The sequence below is a fragment of the Pristiophorus japonicus genome, chromosome 12 (genome assembly GCF_044704955.1).
Source record: "Pristiophorus japonicus isolate sPriJap1 chromosome 12, sPriJap1.hap1, whole genome shotgun sequence".
NCBI classification, from domain to species: domain Eukaryota; kingdom Metazoa; phylum Chordata; class Chondrichthyes; family Pristiophoridae; genus Pristiophorus; species Pristiophorus japonicus.
Genome location: NC_091988.1, coordinates 164,885,098 through 164,907,946, shown reverse-complemented (window position 1 = coordinate 164,907,946; position 22,849 = coordinate 164,885,098). Strand labels below are relative to the sequence as shown.

At 43.6% G+C, this 22,849-nt stretch overlaps 1 protein-coding gene across 5 annotated transcripts in view; it reads left to right on the top strand.

Annotated features, from left to right (window-relative positions):
* Nucleotides 1–22,849, top strand: part of gdap1l1 (ganglioside induced differentiation associated protein 1-like 1) — an 86,026-nt gene that overhangs the window by 60,809 nt on the left and 2,368 nt on the right. For 4 of the 5 annotated variants that reach the window (XM_070896100.1, XM_070896097.1, XM_070896096.1 and 1 more), the window contains 2 exons: nt 6,072–6,166; nt 17,091–17,205. The exons of the other annotated variant lie outside the window; for it this stretch is intronic. In XM_070896100.1, coding sequence (XP_070752201.1) covers nt 6,072–6,166; nt 17,091–17,205 — 210 coding nt within the window. The remainder of the gene's footprint in view (nt 1–6,071; nt 6,167–17,090; nt 17,206–22,849) is intronic. 5 annotated transcript variants of the gene reach the window in all.

Below are 22,849 nucleotides of genomic sequence, written 5' to 3'. Positions count from 1 at the left end.
TTATTCTCCCATCTCTATTCTGCAGCATGTGATTATTGATCAATACTAGTTGAGAAATTACAGGCCCCATCACTATAATTGTCCTTCATTTGTCCTCAACAAATACAAATGTGATTAGATTGGCAAGAGTCAAAAAGTCCCTTAAAATCACTCACAAATTGATTCTCCTGACAGATTTTTACGACAGATCCTCCCCGTAGTGCCGAGTAGTGCAGAGCTATTGCAGCTTTTCTTCAGTGTCTTTTTGGGCCAGCGATCATTTGGGCGAATTGTGGGTGAAATGCCGAAAATAGCGCTCGCCGATAATCTGGGCCATAATCGGGCGCACGTTTCCATTATAAGCACTATTCTCGACCTTGCACAAAGATGACGTCATTTTTTTAAAAAAAGTAGGCTGGACGATGCAGCTCATTCAGCATGCCGAAAGTTGGGCTGGCATTAAATGGGCCATAATCGGGCGCTCGTTTCCACTTTTTCAGCCAATATGGGTGATAGCCTGCATTTCAGCTCTTATATGGGTGCTAAATGGGCGATAAATGAGCCGAAAGTCTAGCCAGAGAATCATAGAATGGTTACAGCACAGAAGGCGGCCATTCGGCCTGTCAAGCCCATGCCGGCTCTCTACAAAAACCCTTCAGCCAGTCCCACTCCCCCGCTCTTTCCCCGTAGCCCAGCAATTTTTTTCTTTCAGGTACTTATCCAATTCCCTTTTGAAAACCACAAATGAGTCTGCCTCCATCACCCTTTCAGGCAGTGCATTCCAGATCCTAACCACTCGCTATATAAAAAGTTTTTCCTCATGTTTCTTTGGTTCTTTTGCCAATCACCTTAAATTTGTGTCCTCTGGTTCTTGACCCCTCTGCCAATGGGAACAGTTTTTCTCTCTATCTACTGTATCCAGACTCCTTGATTTTGAACACCTCTATCAAATCTCCTCTCAACCTTCTCTTCTCTAAAGAGAACAGCCCCAGCTTCTCCAGTCTATCCACATAACTGAAGTCCCTTATTCCTGGAATCATTCTCAAATATTTTCTGCACCCTCTCTAAGACTTTGGAAAAAGGCCAAGACTGATCCTGACCTTAGTTGGGAAATCCAGTTAACCTTATAAGGGGCAGAGCCTCTTCCCGTAAGACCAGCCATGTCAAAAGGAGCAGGACAGGGTGGGGTCTCTCTACACTGTGATTTCCTACTTTCCTGGCCATTAAGGGATCCATGTAAGCTTAAAATCTGGTATACCTGGTGAGTTGAGCCATACTGTCCTCTGTTGGGGGAAGGGTAGCCAGATTAGGGAAGTAGGCTGGATGCCCGATATGGGAACTAAAAGGGGGTCTGGGATGTGGGAGACTAGGCATGAGGGTAGTAGGCAGCAGAATTTTAGGCAGCATGTGGTAGTAGTGCTCAAGAGGCATGGGCACCAGTTGGTCCATGCATGGGAGGTGCTCTCCCACTTACCACACAAACTCTTTCAGGATCAGTGTTGCAGGGCATTGGTAGGCGCAATCCTGGTATTACTACTAAGATTGTGGGTTGATTGAGTTCATCTCAATCTCTGATTTCTCTCTGACCGATCTTACTTGCTTGTTCCAGGACTTTTCTTTTCCAAAGGATTCAACCAAGTAACATCTGCAGTACTTCCAGCTTAACAGCCTTACAAGTGAGTGCCATCAATGGTAGTCAATTTAAAGGAAAACCTCAAGATAATGATCTATAATAAGCCTTGCATTGGGGCTGCTTATGAAAACCGTAGTCCTGTAATAAAAGGATTATTTTATAGATTGTGCATTAACAAAGATTCATCTCCCTTGGCTCGCTTCCAGAGGCTCAAAGCTGATGTTGCTGTCTTCAGCTAAACACTCACATCTTCTCAACCTTTTGCATGGAGCTTACTTCTGCCACAATTAAGTTATCCATTCAGGACAGCTTTCAGAGCTATGTGTATATTTCAAAAAGTTTCATGATTTGTAAGGATCTCTCCAAGTTGGGAATTTTCTATTAGGTATATAATTTTTTTTACACGTTATTTTGTGACTAAACAGGACTTAAAATGTATTTTTTGCAGCTGAATATGTTCAGATCCAGTTGAATTTGATTGGATCTGACTGATTACCATGCATGAACATGGGTAAGGCCACCTTAGAGCCGTATCTTTATTATTTCCAATTATCATCTAGCTTCCATGACAAGTATGCATCTATCTGATTTTCTGGTTTGGTGGGGAGAAGGTAGTTTATGGAGAGATATCTAAACCTAGGTTGGACAGTGACAATTCTGCATACACTTTCTTGCTGGTGTAATAGAGGGCTTTGATCTGTGCTTTGATATGGGGAATATTTATACATTTTCTCCAGCACTATTTGTGGACTGATCGATCCGAATCTGGGAACTGAATCCCATCCCTGATAGCACAAGAATTAATATTTATCAGTTGTCCTTCAAAGTATTTATATTCTTTGGTGGAACATTTATGCATGTGTTTGAATATGGGGACAGATATTGTTTCAACCTTTATAAAGGTTCAAAATAGGTTTAAAACATTTATCAGCCTTTGCCAAAGCTGTAGGGGGGGGGGGGGTGTTGGAGGGAACAGTTAGGCTCAATAATCTGTACAAATACATGAGTGACACCTATGATGCTCTGTACTTGAGAACCTTGCCACTTGTAAACCCGATGCCCATTTTCCAGAGAGAAAATTATGAGCATGTGGGCCCTTTGCAAACTAGTTTGGTGCACCGGGGGACAGCTGACTGACTGAGATGGCATCTGTCACTAGTGGTAGCTTGGAAGGATCCTACAGCAAAGTTATCTAATTCAGTAGTGACCTTCACACCCATGGGAAGAGCCATTTCTATCATACAAGTTGTCTGCAGCTCAGCAGGAGAAGGCATAGCTAAGTGGCAGCCTCCTTTGGCAAGCAGAGATTAGGAGACAGATCTCCTCTGAGATGCCCAGGAAGGACTGTCTGGGCCCATTATTGTGAGTGACGGTACTGACAATACACATGTAATGTCAGACCTAAATTTGGTGTACTCTCACAAACCTGTCTTCCTCATCTAAAATTTGAATAACTTGTAATCCCCCCCCCCCCCCCCCCCCCAAACAATTGCTGTCTTTAGTACTTTGATTGCTGGACCTTCAAATGCAGAAGCAACTAGTAATATTGTTAAAAAAAGGGAAAATTAATCTTAAAAAGCAAAATTGGTGTCCTCCAAATTAAGAAAACGAATGTAAGGAATAAAATTTAACTGAGTATCAGTTCTTATTGAAACAAATATAAGGTTTGTAGCAACTTTTCCAAACCAATACCAGCTTTAAAAATCCAACTTTTTTGCAGGCCAGGCCTGTTAATTAGTCATCTGCCTACTCTGCATAGAATAAGTATGTGTCTTGGGTAGGGCTTGCCAAAAGAACGTGAAATTCAGCATGAGGCCTGATCTGCACATTACTATTCCAATTCATCATCATCATTGGCAGTCCCTCGGAATCGAGGAAGACTTGCTTCCACTCTAAACATGAGTCCTTAGGTAGCTGAACAGTCCAATACGAGAACCACAGTCCCTGTCACAGGTGGGGCAGTCATTGAGGCTCGTACCAGCCATTACCTCATTTTTTCTTTCCCTGCTCACTTTTTCCTACTGTCCTACCAATCTAGCACATGGGCCTGCGTGTCCAAACTCTCAAACCCCACTCACTACCAGCAGGGCTCTAAAATGTGGCTTTATTGCCATATTCCTGTGAAATCATGTGACTTTAAAAAAGGTACTAGTTCCTGTCAGTGTTCTAGGTAATCAAAGATATAAGAGCAGAAAATGCTCAGCAATCTGAAGTTCATGCTTCTTACAGTAATATTTATTTGAATACAAATATTTTATACAAACTCGAGTTTAACCCAAATTGTATGGCGAGAATATTATCCACTGACACGATCAGTTCTGCTTGATTTACAAAATTTCCAAGTCTAGCATTTTAAAAATGGATGAATTCTTGGTTTATTTAGAACCGTTCTGTATCCCTAAAGATTTTGGTTGAATTCTTGCCATTGCTGCACCTTTTATCAATACGTATTCAAACACCTGTCACTCCAGAGCAAAATAAACCAGGGCGCATTTCTGTGTCTCCTTTATAATTTCTTAATAATGAAACTGGAACTCAGCTTTATGGCATATTATGCCATTTCTGAGGCTCAATTCAAGGTGACAAAAAAAAAATGAAAAACAATCTTTAATCATTGATCTCAATCCATAATATGGATTGAAGGAAACATTAGGACAGGTGACCAAACGTTTAGTCAGAAATAGGTTTTAGCAGCAGCTTAAAAGATGAAAGAGAGGGAGAGGCAAATGGGTTTGGGAAGGGAATTCCAGAGCTTGGGGCCTAGACAGCTGGTGGCACAGCCACCAATGATGGGGGCGAAGGAACTGGGGGATGGAAAAGAGGCCAAGTTAGAGAAATGTAGAGATATCCAAGAGCTGCAGAGCTGAAGGCAGTTAGAGATATGGAGGGGTGAGGTTATGGAGGGATTTGGTCACAAGGATAAAATTTTTTAAATTGAGCTGTTGATGGACTGGGAGCACAAAGGTAATGTGTGACCGGGTCTTGGTGAGAGAGTTAGAATAATCCAAAACTCCACTGCCCATATTCTATCAACTACTTAACTGGAATTCACTGCCTGAAAGGGTGGTGGAGGCAGATTCAATTGGGGAGTTTAAAAGGGAATTGGCCAAGTACCTAAAGGAAGAAAAAATGCTGGGCTACGGGGAAAGGACAGGGGCGTGAGATTAGCTGAAGTGCTCTTGCAGAGAGCTGGCACAGACTTGATGGGCTGAATGGTTACAGGACAGAAGGAAGCCATTCTTTGGGCCCGAATTTGGTCAACCTACCACCCACTGCCGGCGAGTTTACTCGGCGCTCTCCCCTCCGAGCGAGTTTAGTGAGGCCCTCACGCTGGCGGTGTGAGAAGACCGCTGGTGAGCGTCTGCTGGTATGCGCCTGCGTGCAACACTGAAAAAAGTCCTCCCGCCCGAGATTCATCCGAGCGGTCCTCTGCTCCAGCAGGAGAAAAGACCGCCGCGCGGAAGCAGGTCTTACCTGAATGGTAGGTATGAAGACCTGCAAGAAAAGGTTAGTGATACGGTTTTGCTTTATTTCTTTTGCAGCAATTTTGTTTGATAGGCTCCTCTGAAGGATTTGTCATGTTTTGTTTTTTTGTTGAAGATTTATTTTTGCGCTCTCCCGTCCCTGGACCCGACTCTAGCCTCAGCGTTACTTTGCCGAGAATTGCATTTGCCGCCCAGAATCCGACCTATCACCGGTGCTGTCCAGAATCGGCATGTAACGCCTATTTTTTCCGCCGGTGTTTTTTTTCCGTTTTTTTCACCAAACTTCCATCCAAAGTACCGTCAGGATCTTAGCAGTCTTTTCGATGGTAAATGGGCGGAACTCAGGTTTGACCAAACTCGGGCCCAATGATTCTAACCAGAGCACTTGCAGCTTTGTGCTGCGTAAGATGCTTTTCAATGGTATGATGAAGGGATAGGAGGTAATGTGAAAGCAACATTAGTTGAACAAACTGGAATAGCACCAAATTCTGCAGCCTTTATGATTCTGCTCTGTTCTCATTTTGCATAAATTGATATTAGTCATTCATATTGTACAATATGGATGAGTATTCAAATTGCAACTGCAAATTCAATTCACACAGAATAATGCACATTTCATTTGAACATTACATAGTCAAATAAACTTCACTTAAATTATCTCTATTGCTTTTGAAAAAATTGCTAGAAGATTTTGCTTAAAAGCACAGCACTTGATATGATCCACTTAAAAAAGAAATGACGATAATGCAATCATTTAAGTTTGGTTGTTACAGTTTTCCGCAGAACAGTTACGATTTCAAACCTCGGCAGAACCTTCCTAATAAAATAGTAATGAAGAACCTGTTTTACTAGACCAAAAGCTGTACCTGCTAAGGGAATAATTTCTGATGCTTCAGTGTTCGGTTAAAACTTTTACTGCACTGTACAAGATATAATAGTTTGAAATCATATTTCTTTGTATTTCCTTCACACAGGACATTTAGTAAACACTGCTGCAGAACTGATGAAGCTTGACCAAGAACAACCTCAACTCACAGAGCCATATCTTTCGAAACAAAAAAAACTAATGGTAATACAAATTCAGTTTCCTTTCAACATGTTTCTAGAAACGAACCTGTCTTTTTTCACTAAGTTAAATACTTTTGGAGACAAGTTGCTGTAAGTCCCGAAATGGAATACTGTACTGTTTGAGCTCTGAACTTTGTGAAGACAAAACTATATTCCAGTAAGAGATTAAGGATTCCCCATCTTGTTTTTCTCCACAATTGAATCATCGTTGGGTGACCAGTTCTCTGAAAGTAAATGGGATATCTAGAAACCAGTAAAAATGAGGGAATTTCAGGTTATCTTCCAGTGTGTGTCAATTAGTAATACAAAATTACCTCACCTTTATCCAGAAACCTAAAATACATTATAGAGAATATAAATTTCAAACATCTGCAAGACAGACACATTATTACAACACATTGTTAAAACAATGACATAAAAACAGAAAGAGTTGGAAGCAGATCAGTCAGTATTTGAAACTAAAAGATGGGTGAAGGATTTGGTTGGGAAACTGGACCAATTCTGATGAAGGTTGCCACTTGAATTGTTAATCTATCTTTCTATTTCAGATGCTGCTTGTCCTATGGTGCTTTTCCAACATTTTCTGTTTTTATTTCTGATTTCCAGCATGTGAATATAGGAGAGTCACAATTGGAAGTGGCCCTAGAAATAATGGATGCATTGGTGATCATTTTCCAACAGTCTATCGACTTTGGATCAGTTCCTATGGACTGGAGGGTAGCTAATGTAACACCACTTTTTAAAAAAGGAGGGAGAGAGAAAATGGGTAATTATTGACCGGTTAGTTTGACATCAGTTGTGGATAGGAAGCAGAGAGTCAGGATAAATAGGTCCTCTTCAGAATGGCAGACAGTGACTAATGGAGTGCCGCAGGGATCAGTGCTGGGACCCCAGCTCTTTACAATATACATTAATGATTTAGATGAAGGAATTGAGTGTAATATCTCCAAGTTTGCAGATGACACTAAACTGGGTGGCAGTGTGAACTGTGAGGAGGGTGCTAAAAGGCTGCAGAGTGACTTGGACAGGTTAGGTGAGTGGGCAAATGCATGGCAGATGCAGTATAATGTGGATAAATGTGAGGTTATCCACTTTGGGGGCAAAAACACGAAGGCAGAATATTATCTGAATGGCGGCAGATTAGGAAAGGGGAAGGTGCAACGAGACCTGGGTGTCATGGTTCATCAGTCATTGAAAGTTGGTATGCAGGTACAGCAGGCGGTGAAGGCGGCAAATGGTATGTTGGCCTTCATAGCTAAGGGATTTGAGTATAGGAGCAGGGAGGTCTTACTGCAGTTGTACAAGGCCTTGGTGAGGCCTCACCTGGAATATTGTGTTCAGTTTTGGTCTCCTAATCTGAGGAAAGACGTTCTTGCTATTGAGAGAGTGCAGTGAAGGTTCACCAGACTGATTCCAGGGATGGCTGGACTGACATATGAGGAGAGACTGGATCAACTGAGCCTTTATATTCTGGAGTTTAGAAGGATGAGAGGAGATCTCATAGAAACTTACAAGATTCTGACGGAACTGGACAGGTTAGATGCGGGAAGAATGTTCCCCATGATGGGGAAGTCCAGAACCAGGGGATAGAGTCTTAGGATAAGGAGTAGGCTATTTAGGACTGAGATGAGGAGAAACTTCTTCACTCAGAAAGTTATTAACCTGTGGAATTCCCTGCCGCAGAGAGTTGTTGATGCCAGTTCATTGGATGTGTTCAAGAGGGAGTTAGATATGGCCCTTATGGCTAAAGGGATCAAGGGGTATGGAGAGAAAGCAGGAAAGGGGTACTGAGGGAATGATCAGTCATGATCTTATTGAATGGTGATGCAGGCTCGAAGGGCCGAATGGCCTACTCCTGCACCTATTTTCTATGCTTCTATGTTTCTATGAACCCAATGAGAAACTATTCCATTCTCCAGCACAGCCATTGATCCCTTTAATCACCAGTAAATTTACTTTGGTTCATTCCCACGTTTTTGTTTCGTTACTGCCTTGAGAATTTTGTCCCATATCTAGAACAACAAGATATGGTGGGGCCGAAATTGCCCCTCCCAATAAGGCCTCTGGCCGCCTGAAAGCGGCAGCCACAAGCAGCATGGAATGGCCGATGACTCTCCACGGAGGGGCCGCAAATTTGTAAATTGCCCTCGAGTTTTGGAGCGGTGCCCGGGATTCCTCCGCCCATTTTCCCGCTGTAGCGTGCACGCGCCAACCCCTTACCGACCGGCGGGGACCTCCTCATGAAATTGCCCCTCAGGAAATGGCCCCTTTCCCAGGATTCCCCCGCGGGAGCAGCCCCGCCACCAATTGGTGCCCCCGACAGCTTTTTGTGTCGGTGCACTCTGTGGTATGGCGGCTCGGCCGCCCTTAAAGGGAAAGGTGCACTGCGTGGCCGTGTTATTTTTTCTTGTCAGTCGACTGCCAGGTCGGCCTAACAATTATGCCCCTGGGTTCAGCCGGGCCGCCAACAGGGCTACCCTCCCTGGTAGCCCAGTGGACCTAACTTAAAAATATGCAGAGCTCGCAGCGTGAAGGGGACACACGTTGTGACACATCAGCGACATGTTGACACCATCAGCGCAGCGCCGATGACTGGTCGGGGCAGCGGACGCGATGCAAGGGCCCCCAGCCCAAAAAAACTTCAAAGTGTTGAATATCGACATGTTGCGGTGGAGAAAAACTTTAAAAAACAGAGGGTGCGCCCTGTTTTGGGCGGAGGGCAATTTCTGCCCCTATTAGTCAAGCATTATCTATTGCAAGGTAATCTGAGACAATGCATCATTACAAACGCATAAAAAATGATCATCCTAGTTTGTATTGAGGCTCAATCTTATTAACAATTTGATCATCTCTCCCAACCTTCAATAAGACCTACAGAAAAATTAGTTTCAGTGAAAGGTTATTGAAAGGAGAACAGTCATGATGAGATATCTAGAAGCCAGGAAGCCATGCTATATTTTGCAACTATTTTAAAAGTCATTTAAAGCTTTCTAAAAAATATTTAAAACTATAGGTATGTTCCAGAAAACAAATATGGAAAACTGAGCTCTCTCAGCTTAACTCAGATTAAGATCACTTCAGATTGGCTGCTGGTGCAATTTTTAAGACAGGATCACAAGCTTGCAGTCTTACTAACTACTATATTGTATATGGTAGAAGTCTGGTTTATCTACCTAGTGGAACAATGTGGAGTCTCTCTGAGACAGCAGGCCATTTCTCAACCTGTCACAAGATCAACACAAGGTGAAATGGCCATATCTCAACAAAATGGCATTGTACTCTGATAAATTACAATGGCCAAAACACATTAGAGTCTAGAAACTACTGTCACTAATGTTATCATGCAAGGTTTTTCATGTACATGCTGCCCCTTGGCGACATCAGCTGAAAACACAGCTTCAATTTCCACATGAACGCTGATGATGCCCAGCTCTACCTCACCTCCACTTCTCTCGACCCCTCCTCGGTCTCTAAATTGTCAGGCTGCTTGTCCGACATCCAGTTCTGGATGAGCAGAAATTTTCTCCAATTGAATATTGAGAAGACCGAAGCCATTGTTTTCAGTCCCCGCCATGAACTCCTTTCCCTAGTCACTGATTCCATCCCTCTCCCCAACTTGTCTGAGGCTGAAGCACACTGTTCGCAACCTTGGTGTCATATTTGACCCTGAAATGAACTTTCAACTACATATCCGCAGCGTTACAAAGACCGCCTATTTTCACTTCCGTGACATCGCCCATCTCCGCCCTTTCCTCAGCTCATCCGCTGCTGAAACCTGTTGTGCATCTGTAAAGCATGCACTCCCATGTTCCACCACCAGGGAGCTCATCCCCTGAAGTCCCAAGGGATCCCAGCATCCCTTGGGAGCACTGTATATAAGCCGGCCCCTAAGGCCTGTTCCTCACTCTGGAGTGTCTTATTAAAGACTGAGGTCACTGTTACTTTAACCTCTCTGTGTGCAGTCTCATCTGTGTTCGGAACACAATAAAACCCTCATCCATGCCTTTGTTACCTCTAGACTTGACTATTCCAATGCACTCCTGGCTGGCCTCCCACATTCTACCCTACGTAAAGTTGAGGTGATCCATAACTTGGCTGCCTGTGTCCTAACTCCCACCAAGTCCCGCTCACCCATCACTCCTGTGCTTGTTGACCTACATTGGCTCCCAGTTAAGCAGTGCCACAATTTCAAAATTTTCATCCTGGTTTTCAAATCCCTCCATGGCCTTTTGCCCCTCCCTAGCTCTAATCTCCTCCAGTCCCACAACCCCCGAGATGTCTGCGCTCCTCTAATTCTGCCCTGATTATAATCGCTGAACCATTGGTGGTCGTGCCTCCTGTTACCTATGCTCTAAGCTCTGGAATTCCCTGACGAAACCTCTCTGCCTCTCTTTCCTCCTTCAAGACGCATCTTAAAACCTACCTCTTTGACCAAGCTATTGGTCACCTGCCTTAATTTCTCCTTATGTGGCTTGGTGTCAAATTTTTTGTCTCATAATACTCCAATGAAGCACCTTGGGTCATTTCACTACGTTAAAGGTGCTATATAAATAAAGTTGTTGTTGTATCAAATTCCTTGCTGTGTTATTGTACAGTAAAATCCAGGCTTTTGTTACTGTTATGTGCTGTTCCTGTTAGGCCTTTGTGAAAAAGGATTGAATGGCGTGTCTTGACTTAAGGCATGACACATCTCTTGGGATTCTCAAGTCTGAATATCACTTATGAGTGGGCTGTTTATTTTTTTAAAGCTGCATAAGACTAATGAACAAAATTACTTGAAGATCCCATCTCATACAGTTAGAAGCTCTTACTTTGTCTAACATTACATAGTACATTTCATGAACATATGCATCGCTGACGTACTGATTTTATAACGTGAAGCTGGCATGTTGAGTTTTTTTTTAAAGTTTTAAAAAAAAAAAAAATTATTATTTATTTCTCCTGCTTTTAGTACTTTTCTTTTCTTCCCAGTGTCGTGCACTATTTTCCAGCTTCGAGAATAGGCGGGTGACCTCTTCCCCGCTGGCTGCCAATGTTACTAGTAAAATAGACTCGAGGAGGTACATTAAGAGCAATGTAGGTAGAGATATGTTGCTCTTTCTGACAAGGCAGCTTCCCTACTGATTGGTTGAGGTATGGAATTCAGAGAGAGTAGATCCAATTTGTGCATAAACCCAACTCTTTTAATGGCACACTTACGGTTTTTAAACCATTCAAACCACGATACAGCGGTCAAGGGTACTCACTAACTTTTGATCAAGTCCCAATCCCAAGTGTCCAGTTTAAGAACAACTCTAACTAACCCATAATAAAGCAACAATAGTTGCTTATTTTAAGCTTTGCATTTGTGCTATATTTTCAATCTTAAAAAGATAATACTTTAAAGTCCATGAATAGATCATTTTCTTGTTGTCATCTTTTCTGTTGTAACACTGAAGTTCCCATTAAACTGAACATTTAGAAACCTGAGGGTTGAAGATTTGAGTTGCTCTTTATGTGAAGGTCATTCAATAGACTGGTATATTGCTGACTCCATTCATAACACAAATCATTATCAGAAAAATCAGTGACAAGCAGGTACAATTTACTGGAATATGTCCTTTCAGTGGTCAGGGGGAGGGAAAGAGGGAGGTTAGGAAAGAGAGGGACCAAAATGTGTATTTGCTGCTTCTTATGGCACAAGAGTGATTTAATTTTGGATACTACTGCACAAAATAATCATAATTAATTTGACATTTTGATTGAAAGAATAAGGGGAAAAGGGAAAAAAACAAAAAAGATGGGGAATAATGTTTGGGCAAGACTAGTATTTGACTTTTTGTCTGCATCGGAGTGTGTTTCTTGTTCTGTATCTTTATCCATGTCTATGTGTAGCTGCCACAATGTGTAGAGATTTGTTTCTCTTGGATAATGACATTTAAAAAGAGAGAGATGCACTTTACTCTTTTTAAATCTATTGACAACATAAAACCTCCTTAAATCAGATAGGGAACAGATTAATGAAAGTTAATCAATAATTATTGGGTGTTACAAACACTGGAGAAACTTAAGATCTATGATTATTTCATATTGTCTGTATACTCAGAATACGCCCAATAGGTAGGTAAGCCCTCAGTTACAACTAATATTAAAATGTTCACCCCGGGGCCTGGCCTAAGTACTGCCTGTAAATAACACTTTACTGTCACTAAAAAACAGTTGAATATTCCATTATTCAACACTGAAATGGTATTTGACTGCACCAAACAATAGCTGAACATTCAACAACATTCAGAAGGTCCAAATATGTTAAAAATGGTAAGAAAAAGGAGTCAGCAGACGCATCATAAACCATTTTAACAAGATTTGACAACCGGACAGGAGAGCCAAATAATAAATTCTGTTTAAATATGAAGTGATAAACAAACATCAACCAGGAATGAAGCTAGAGATTTAACAGTTTTTAAGCAAGTATTGTGCCAGGAAAAAAAGGGGGAGGGGAGGAAAGAACCAGAGAGAAGGTCTGTAATAGTGTGGAGGGAAGGAGTGATTATATGACAAAGGGGATGATAGTGCAAGGCAAAAAGGGGTAGTAATGGGACAGATGAAAAAGATGGGTGTAGAGGAGCTCCGCTGTCCGGTAAAATGGGAGCTGTGGATATGATCTGAAGTTGTTGAAATCAATTTTGAATCCGGAAAGTTGTAAAGTGCCCAATTGAAAAATGAGGTGCTGTTCCTCGAGCTTCCTTTAACCTTCATTGAAGCAGTGCAGAAGGGTCAGAGCGGGAGTGGGACAAAGAATTAAAGGGGGCAAAATTTCCCTGCGTCCCGATTGGGGGTGGTAACCTTCTGAGCCAGGGACTTTTAGTGTCCGGCAGAGGTCCCACCCATTGCTGCCCCTCAAAAGAAACTGAGTGCAATCTTCCACGCTCCACTTCCTTTGGGGACGGTAACCGAAGTGCTACTTGGGCACTGAAGGAAGCGCTACACGGATGCTCCAGGTAGTGCTGATGCGCTTCAATGCCCCTCCCCTTGGATTAAAGGGGAGGGCCACTGCGCACTCTGCAAGGCCACTGATGGCCTCCACTAGGCCACCACAGGGCATCATGCGACTGGGCCAGCAGCCCGCCACCCAAGACAGAGTGCCAGGCTGCACGATGGCAGCCCAGACCACGCTAGGGCTGACATCTTTGAGCTGATCGAAAAGTCAGCCCACTAAAATAGTGGCAGCCTCAGGCGCTGGCGCCCTCCCCTTGAAGCACTGCCCTGAGAGCAGATGTCGGCCAGCTCAGCTTTGTGACCCACGGGGAAATTTCCCCCATAGGGCGTTAAGGGGTCAGCGTGGAGCCGTGAGGGGTTGCCACCCATGGCAATTTCCTGGGAGGCGGTAGCGCCCCCCTCCTCCGGGCAAAAAGTGTCTTAGCGTCCCCCGAAGGTGCTAACGGGGCTATAAAAAGGGGCAATTTCGCCCCATAACGTCAAGTACTGGAAGCTCAGGGTCACGCTTGCGGAGTGAACGGAGTTGTTCAGCAAAATGATCATCTAATCTGCGTTTGGTCTCCCCCATGTGAGCAGAGAATACATGGTCATTTGTGAGGTATAATAATACTGTACACTGCTCATTTATATTACCAGTTTCTGAATGCTAGATAATTGCTTGGACCTTGAACTCCAGATTTAGCAGCATCTATCAATATAAAGTTCAAACAAACTCTTTCGTAATATTAATATTTAATATGTTAAATCGGGATTAGCAGTGGCAGCAATATCAGGGGCAGGAAGGTATGTTACTGACTTAGGGTCCCAAAAGTGACTCGCAAAGACTCCATTTGGCCCATATTATAAATACGGTTGATACTGGCTCATAAATTTAGAAAGGTAAGTTTCTGTAACATTTATTCAGACACATAATTAGCAGTAATAGGAACTCATGGGATTAAAGTAACCCCATCTGCACTGTAAATTAATAATTGGATATAATGTGCAAGAAATTGTTTAAAATCAAGTCACTTAGGATCATTAAGGACTAGGAATTCCCTCTGGGGTTCTCCTGATTTACTGCCATACATTTAACAATTCCAGGCATCAATTCAGGTTTCTGCTGAAGTTAGGACGGCCAATCGGGAGAACCCCAAAGGAAATCCTCGGCCTTAGCGTACTTAGGGGGTGAATTTCTTCAGGGCTGCTCCTGCTCTATTGGTGTAACTTCATTAGAAATTGCATTTCCACCCATAAACAGGATTTCTGCTAAAGTTATGGTGGTACAGTGGGAATATCTCCAAGGAAATTCCTGGTGTTTATCTCTATGTGTCACTCTAATTGTTGTTAATTCCTAAAAGTGATGGTTTCTGAATGTAGTTTTTACAGTAGCTTTCTAATATAAATATCGGACCACATATTTGAACCACGTAATTTACAAACAAGTTGTACATTGAGTTTTGTAAGAGTTTTAATATATGTAGAGCAATATGGAGAGGTGAGAATAGCTGCCCTCAATATCAAAACAGCATCTCATCAAGTATGACACTAAGAGGCTATAATAAAACTAAGGTCAATAGCGGTCAAACGGTGTCCTCACTGTGAAGATGGGACTTCATCTCCACAATGACTGTGCAGTGGTCACTACTACCAATGCTGTCATGGACAGATGCATCTGCGATAGGTATATTGGTGAGGACAAAGTCAAGCAGGTTTTTTCCTTGTGTTGGTTCTCTCACCAACTGCTGCAGGCCCAGTCTGGCAGTTATATCCTTCAGAACTTGGCCAGCTCGGTCAGTAGTGGTGCTACCGAGCCACACTTGGTGATGGACATTAAAGTCCTCCACCCAGAGTACAGTCTGTGCCCTTGCTACTCTCAGTGTTTCTTCCAAATAGTGTTCAACATGGAGGAGTACTGATTCATCAGCTGAGGGAAGGCGATAGGTGGTAAATCAGAAGGAGGTTTCCTTGCCCATGCTTGACCTGAAGCCATGATACTTCATGGGTCCGGAGTCCAAAGGACTCCCAGGGCCACTCCCTCCCGACTGTATACCACTGTACCACCACCTCTGGTGGGAATGTCCTGCATTGGAACAGGACATAGCTAGGGATGGTGATGGAGGATTCAGTGACTATGACTGTCAGGCTGAGGAGGAATTTCTTCACTCAGAGGGTTGTGAATCTTTGGAATTCTCTGTCCCAGAGGGCTGTGGATGCGGAGTCACTAAATATATTCAAGGCTGAGATAAATGGATTTTTGGAGTCTAGGGGAATCAAGGGATATGGAGATCTGGCAGGAAAGTGGAGTTGAAGTCGATGATCAGCCATGATCTTATTGAATGGCGGAGCAGGTTTGAGGTGTCGTATAGCCTACTCCTGCGCTTATTTCTTATGTTCTTATATTGTTAGGACGTTGCTTGACTAGTCTGTGGGACAGCTCTCCCAATTTTGGCACGTCCCCAGATGTTCGTGAGGAAGACTTTGCAGGGTCAACTGGGCTAAGTATGCCATTGTCATGTCCATAGCGGTGCCGAATTCGATGCCGGGTGGTCTGTCTGGTTTTATTCTTATTATTCTTTTTTGTAGTGATTTGTTACAACTGAGTGACTTTCAGAGGACAGTTAAGAGTAAACCACATTGATGTGGGCTAGTCCAGTTCAGGACGGCAAATTTCCTTCCCCAAAGGGCATTAGTGAACCAAATGTATTTTTACAATCGTATAATTACTGATACTAGCTTTTTATTCCAGATTTATTTATTTAACTGAATTTAAATTCCCAGCTGCTGTAGTGGGATTGAACGCGCATCTCTGGATTACTAGTCCAGTAACATAACCACTATGCTACCTTTCCCGTTCCTGTATTTCTCTCCTTTACAATTTCTGCCACTAAGAAAGATCACAGCAGAAATGCCATAATTACACCATCACCTCCAAGTTCTCCTCTAAGTTGCATTTTCAATGTTGACATATATCACCATTCTTCATAGATTAAGAATTTCAGGAATTCCAGTAACAAACACCATTGTGGGAGCACCATCTCAGCACTGCAACAGTTCTAGAAGGCGGCCTACCACCACCTTCTCGGGGCAATTAGGGATGGCAATAAATGCAGCCTTGCTAGCATCATCCACACCGTGGGAACAAAAAAAAAAGCAAAAACTGCACATTTTGTTTAAAATACTTGGAAAGGTGGCCTGTGCAGATTACAAGTGATTATGATCTGGTCTCACTTTGCCAAGTCATTACTCAAGAATTTTCCACTGTGTGATACAGTGGTGAATCATATATTTAGGAATTTGTTTGCATCGTGCTACATGACATGCCTAATAAATGATCGTTGTTTAATCCAAGTATCAAGTTGTCCAAATATGTGCAAACTGTTGGAAAATGTTTCCTTCAAAAATATGATTCAATTTATTTTGCTATGAACTTGAACATAAACGACTTTGTATTTGAACCTTCCTTGTTGCTAATTTTGTGAAAGACAATTACTTCTTCTGTAATTGGAGAAGTTAAAGGTTACTTTACAGGAATCCAGTCTATTTCTAAATGACTGAGACCACCAGACAGAGGTGATGCCACATTATTTGTGCTGTGTAGTGGCTGCAGTATTACTGCAAGCAGTGCCAAGCTAAACTTTGAAACTTTTAACATTAAAATTTGAAAAGAACTCAGGAATTTCCCTGAAACACCAATACACTTCTAATAATAGAAAATAGCTCACTGTACCATTGGCAATTTCCAATGATAAAAACATCACCAGCAGTTTGAGGCCAGCAAGCAAAACTTCTTGTTGGTATGTATGGGTAGAGTGCCACTTTTCCCAGTTCAATAGCCACATCAGTTTGCAGGATAATTCCATACTGCCCACTCACTCCACTGACCACAATGACCACTATGAACAGTTCAGTTTTTACTAAATAAGGTTGAATCACAGTAACATCCTTTTTTTCCAAATTCTTCCTAGGCCAAGATATTGGACCATGATGATGTGAACAATCTGAAGAAAATTCTTAGTGAGTTAGGGAAAGTTTTAGATCAAGTGGAAGCAGAGCTTGAAGAGCGGAAACACGAACTTGCAGGTATGGAGGTGTCAAAAGGAAAATGTTTGCAGTGATACAGTAATATGTATTTGTGCAAAATAAAGTTTAAAATACATCTAGAATGGAAAATTGTAAAAGTTGTTACAAATTTACAAACAGCAGTGCTTCACTGAAATGTACTGTGGTATTCTGGCTGGTAATTATTTCACTGGTAAGACACTGTTTGCTTTCATTTCAACCAGACACCGCCACCACCCCCCCCCCCCCCACCCCCGCCGCCCCACAAACACACACATACACACACCTCATTTTGTAACCTGTTAAAAATACAATAAAAACATGCGTGTTCTTACAAACATACGACCAATGACAGACAGGAAAAGACGCACTGGTACATCCAGCTTGTCCCACACAACTGCGATGCCTTGCGCATCATTGTGGCCCGGATATTTCGGGGCCTATGATCGTGTATGTGGCGAGTACGCGGCCGTAAGTGCCCTACAAGTTCCGGGTTTCCGCCTGTGCTTGACAGATCCTCCGCATCCCCAAGAAATGGAGATTTGCTGGCGGAGAGTTGGGCATCCATAAAGTGGGATCCCCATAAGCATAATGGGGGTCCCCTTTCTAATTGGTTGGCTGGCCTACGTGATCCCAGGGGTGCTTGCGAATCGCGTGGGCCTTTACGCATGCGTACATGTAGAGACCCAGGAGCCACAAGTCTATAAACCTCTGGGACCATCAGGTAGGTTCGTATTTTTCTTGAAGTTCGGAGGCATTCGCCCACAGGAAACCTCCAATTGCAAATTGCAGGCCCATTATAGACACTCCCCACCCCACCTAAAAGCCATGTAATCTCCTGGGAGATCCTATGAGTGGAAATATACTCACTGCATCCGCCTTGTCGAGCCCTCTCATTATCTTATATGTTTCGATAAGATCATCCCTCATTCTTCTGAACGCCAATGAGTATAGACCCAACCTACCTTTGTAAGTCAATACCCTCATCTCCAGAATCAACCTAGTGAACTTTCTCTGAACTGCCTCCAATGCAAGTATATCCTTTCTTAAATACGGAGACAAAAACTGTGCACAGTACTCTAGGTGTGGCCTCACCAATACAGTTATAGCAGGACTTCTCTGCTTTTATACTAAATCTCCCTTGCAATAAAGGTCAACATTCCATTTGCCTTCCTAATTATTTGTTGTATGTGCATAACTTTTCGTGCTTCATGCACAAGGACACTGAGGTCCCTCTGTACTGCAGCGCTTTGCAATTTTTCTCCATTTAAAAAAATAATTTGCTTTTCTATTCTTTCTGCCAAAGTGCATAACCTCACATTTTCCCACATTATAGTCCATCTGCCAATTTTTTGCCCACTCACTTAGCCTGTCTACATCCATTTGCAGATTTTTTGTGACCTCACAATTTGCTTTCCCACCGATCTTTGTATCATCAGCAAACTTGTCTACATTTCACTCGGTCCCTTCATCCAAGTCATTAATGTAGATTGTAAATAGATGAGGCTCCAGCACCGATTCCTGTGGCACCCCACTATTTACTGTTTGCCACCGGAAAATGACCCATTTATCCTGACTCTCTGTTTTCTGTTAGTTAGCCATTCCTCAATTGATGCTAATATAGTGCCCCAACCCCATGAACTTTTAGCTTGTGCAGTAACCTTTTTTGTGGCATCTTATCGAATGCCTTCTGGAAATCCAAATACACCACATCCACTGGTTCCCCCTTATCCATCCACGTGTAGGCTGAGATTGGTCCAATAGATTATCGAAAGAAGTTGCGAGAGTTGGAAAGGACACAGACCTCTGGAGAGGTGTGATTGGCAGGGAAGGGGTAGGAATAATCAACTCCAATGGTACCCTCCACCTGACAAAATGCTTAGGACATGGTCTTCTCATAACCAACACCTTGTTTCATCAGAGACACAAGTACAAGGCCTCATGGAAACACCCCCATTCCAGGCACTGGCATCTGTTAGACTATGTCATCTATGACCGCAAGGATGCCCGCATCACCCACGCTATGACAGGAGCCGTTGACTGATGGACTGACCACTGCCTAATCCGCTCTGTTATTTCCATCAAAATAGCCTTAAAATGGCAACGGCAACAGAAACATTGCCACAGAAAAATCAATGCTGAAGCATTCAAAGACCTTGTAAAGAAAGCCCTATTCAGTCAACGCCTCACAACCAACCTGACGACTCCCAATGAACCGGAGCTGCAGAGTGTCCGTAGTGTCTGGTCTGCTCTTAAGTCCACCATAATTAGCACATGTGAAGAGACTCTTGGTCGAAAACCCGAAAACATCAAGACTGGTTCAATCAGAACAACCAGGAGATCCAGGAGCTAATAAACCGTAAACGCAAAGCATTCTTGAATTGGAAATATCATCACAACTCGAGGGAAAGAAAACAGATCACAGACAACTGAAGGCAGAGGTCCAACGAAAAAATCATGACCTAAAGAACAGACGGTGGTGCAAAGAGCACAGGAGATCCAGCAACTAGCCGACAATCATGACGTGCATAGATTTTTTAGCGGTCAAGCCCACTTACGGCCCAAGCACTCAAGGTCCTATCCCACTGAGAGCCAAGAACAGAGAGGTGCTCATCAAGGACAGAGAGGCAGTCAACTCCCGCTGGAAGGAGCACTTCAAAGATATCTTTAACCAAGACTCTGTCTTTGACACGAGTGTCCTCGACTCCATCTCACAGCATGCTCCACGCCACCATCTTGGCGCAATACCAGCCTGGCATAAAGTTGAAGAGGCCATCCGACACAGCTGAAAAACAAGGCCTCAAGAGAAGATGGAATCCCCGCCCAAGTACTAAACCATGGCGGAGAAGTACTCTTGGCACGAATCCATGACCTCATCTCTTTTATCTGGAAGGAGGCGAGTATGCCATAATCGTGACCATCTTCAAGAAAGGTGACAAGTCCGATTGTGGTAATTAGAGGAGTTTCCCTGCTGTCAGAGGGAAAATTATCGCAAGAATCCTCCTCAATTGTCTCCTCCCAGTGGCTGAAAAACTCCTCTCAGAGTCACAATGCAGATATGATTTTCACCGCGCGACAAATCCAAGAAAATGTAGGGAGCAGCATCAACCTCTGTACATAGCCTTCTTTGACCTCACAAAGGCCTTCGACTCTGTCAACCGAGAGGGATTATGGAGTGTCTTTCTCAAATTCAGCTGTCCTCAAAAATTTGTTACCATCCTCCGCCTATTTCACGATGACATGCAAGCCGTGATCCTTACCAATGGATCCATCACAGACCCAATACAAGTGCAGACTGGGGTCAAGCAAGGCTGTGTCATCGCACTAACGCTCTTCTCAATCTTGCTTGCTGCAATGCTTCATCTCACTTTTAACAAGCTCCCCATTGGAGAGGATTGAATCTATAGGACGAACGGTAAATTGTTCAACCTCCATCACCTCCAGTCGAGTACCAAAGTTGTTCCAACCTGTCATTGAGTATGCAGACAACGCTTGCATTTGTGCACACTCAAGAGGCCGAACTCCAAACCATCGTTGACATCTTCACTGAAGCGTACAGGACTGGGCCTTACATTAAACATCCGTAAGACAAAGGTTCTCTACCAACCTGCTCCCACCACACAGTACTGCCCATGATTATCAAGATCCATGACGTGGCCTTGGAGAGCGTGGACCACTTTCCATACCTTGGAAGCCTTTGGTCAGCGAGGACAGACATCGATGACGAAATCCAACACCACCTTCAGTGTGCCAGTGCAGCCTTCGGTTGCCTGAGGAAAAGAGTGTTTGAAGATCAAGATCTCAAACCTGGCATGAAGCTCATGGTCATTAAGATTTATGCTTTGAGACTTTTACTTTCACACCCAACTGACATTCATTTTGATTTAATCAAATCTGTCAGTGAAACGGTGATATTAAAGAGGTAGTGATACCCGCCCTCCTATATGCTTCAGAGACATGGACAACGTCATCTTCTTAGGCAGTCCCTCAGAGTCGAGGCACCTCAAAGCACTGGAGAAGTACCACCAATGCTGCCTCCGCAAAATCCTGCAAATCCATTGGCAGGATAGGCGTACCAACCTCAGTGTTCTATCTCAGGCCGACATCCCCAGCATCAAGGCATTGATCACGCTTAACCAGCTCCGATGGACGGGCCACGGACAGACTCTCGAAGCAAGCACTTTACTCTGGAGTTCCGCCACGGCAAGCGACCGTAGGAGGGCAGAGAAAAAGCTTCAAAGACACCCTCAAAGCTTCCTTGAAAAAATGTAACATCCCCACCCACTCTTGGGAATCCCTGGCCTAAGGCCTCTCAAAGTGGAGGAGAAGCATCCAAGAAGGTGAACACTTTTGAGTCTCTTCGTCGGGAGTATGCAGAAGCCAAGTACAAACAGCGGAAGGAGCATACGACAAATCAAACACCACACCCATCCATCACTTCTACCACCTTCTGCCCCACCTGTGACAGAGTTTGTAGATCCCGCATTGGACTCATCAGTCACCTTAGGACTCATGTTAATGTGGAAGCAAGTCATCCTCGGATCCGGGGGACTGCCTAAGAAGAGGAGATTAGCCAAATTCACAGGGTCAGTGCTCAGGGATGGGATGGGGAGGAGTTGATGGTAGGACTGGAAGAGATTACAGATATGGAGAGAATTAAACACAAAGCTGACATTTTGGGACAGAGCACCAACTTAGATCAGCAGCAATAGGTGAGCGGAACTTGATGTGGGTTAGAATATGGTCAGCAGAGTTTTTGATGAGTTGAAGTATAGGAGGCCAGCCAGGAGAGTGTTGGAATAGTTTAATTTGGAGGTGACAACACATGGATGAGTGCTTCAGACACAGATCAACTGAGGTAGGGGGTGAAGGTGTGTGATTTTAAAGAGGTGAAAGTAGACAGTCATTGTAATTGAGAGAAAAACTGTGTTTTCAGCTTATCTTAAGCTCAAAGAGGATGCCAAGTTTATCTGGTTCAGGTTGGGACTGTGGTCGGGAAAGGAATGGAGTTGGTAGCGAGGGTAGAGTTTGTAGTGAAGCCAAAAATGATGGCTTTGGTCTTCCCAATGTTTAGCTGGCAAAAACTACATCTCATCTAAGACTGGATGTTGGACAAGCAGTTTGAGAGATTAGAGGTAGCAGAGAGATTGAGGAAGGTAGTACTGAGCAATATTCCCTATAAACTGGAGCCCGTGCAACCGACTTTTCAATACAAAAAGCAAGCATGCACCGTATTTTGAATGGCCCGCAGCTGCAGGGCCAAACAAAATTAGAGGGAACACTGGTACTGAGGTAAATCTCATCATCATAGGCAGTCCCTCGAAGCAAGGATGACTTGCTTCCACACCAAAAAGGGATGAGTTCACAGGTGTTTCAATGAAGGACCTAATATTCCTTGTCCCGAACTACATCCTGAAGGGTGGAAGATGCCTGTGCGTGGTTTTTGTTAACGTCTGGTGGCCGTTGCACACCAGCCACCACACGGACTCGACAGAGCTAGGTCTTGGTCCAGCGGCAAGGATTACCCAAGATGACTGGAGACCGGCTCTGCTGCACAGACCTAGCATGCACACATATCGCAGTATGGGCTGGCCCATGCGGCCCCTGAGCCCTTGTCTCTTCTGGGCCCCAAACTCACGCCACTCCTGGGCCACAGTCACTTCTC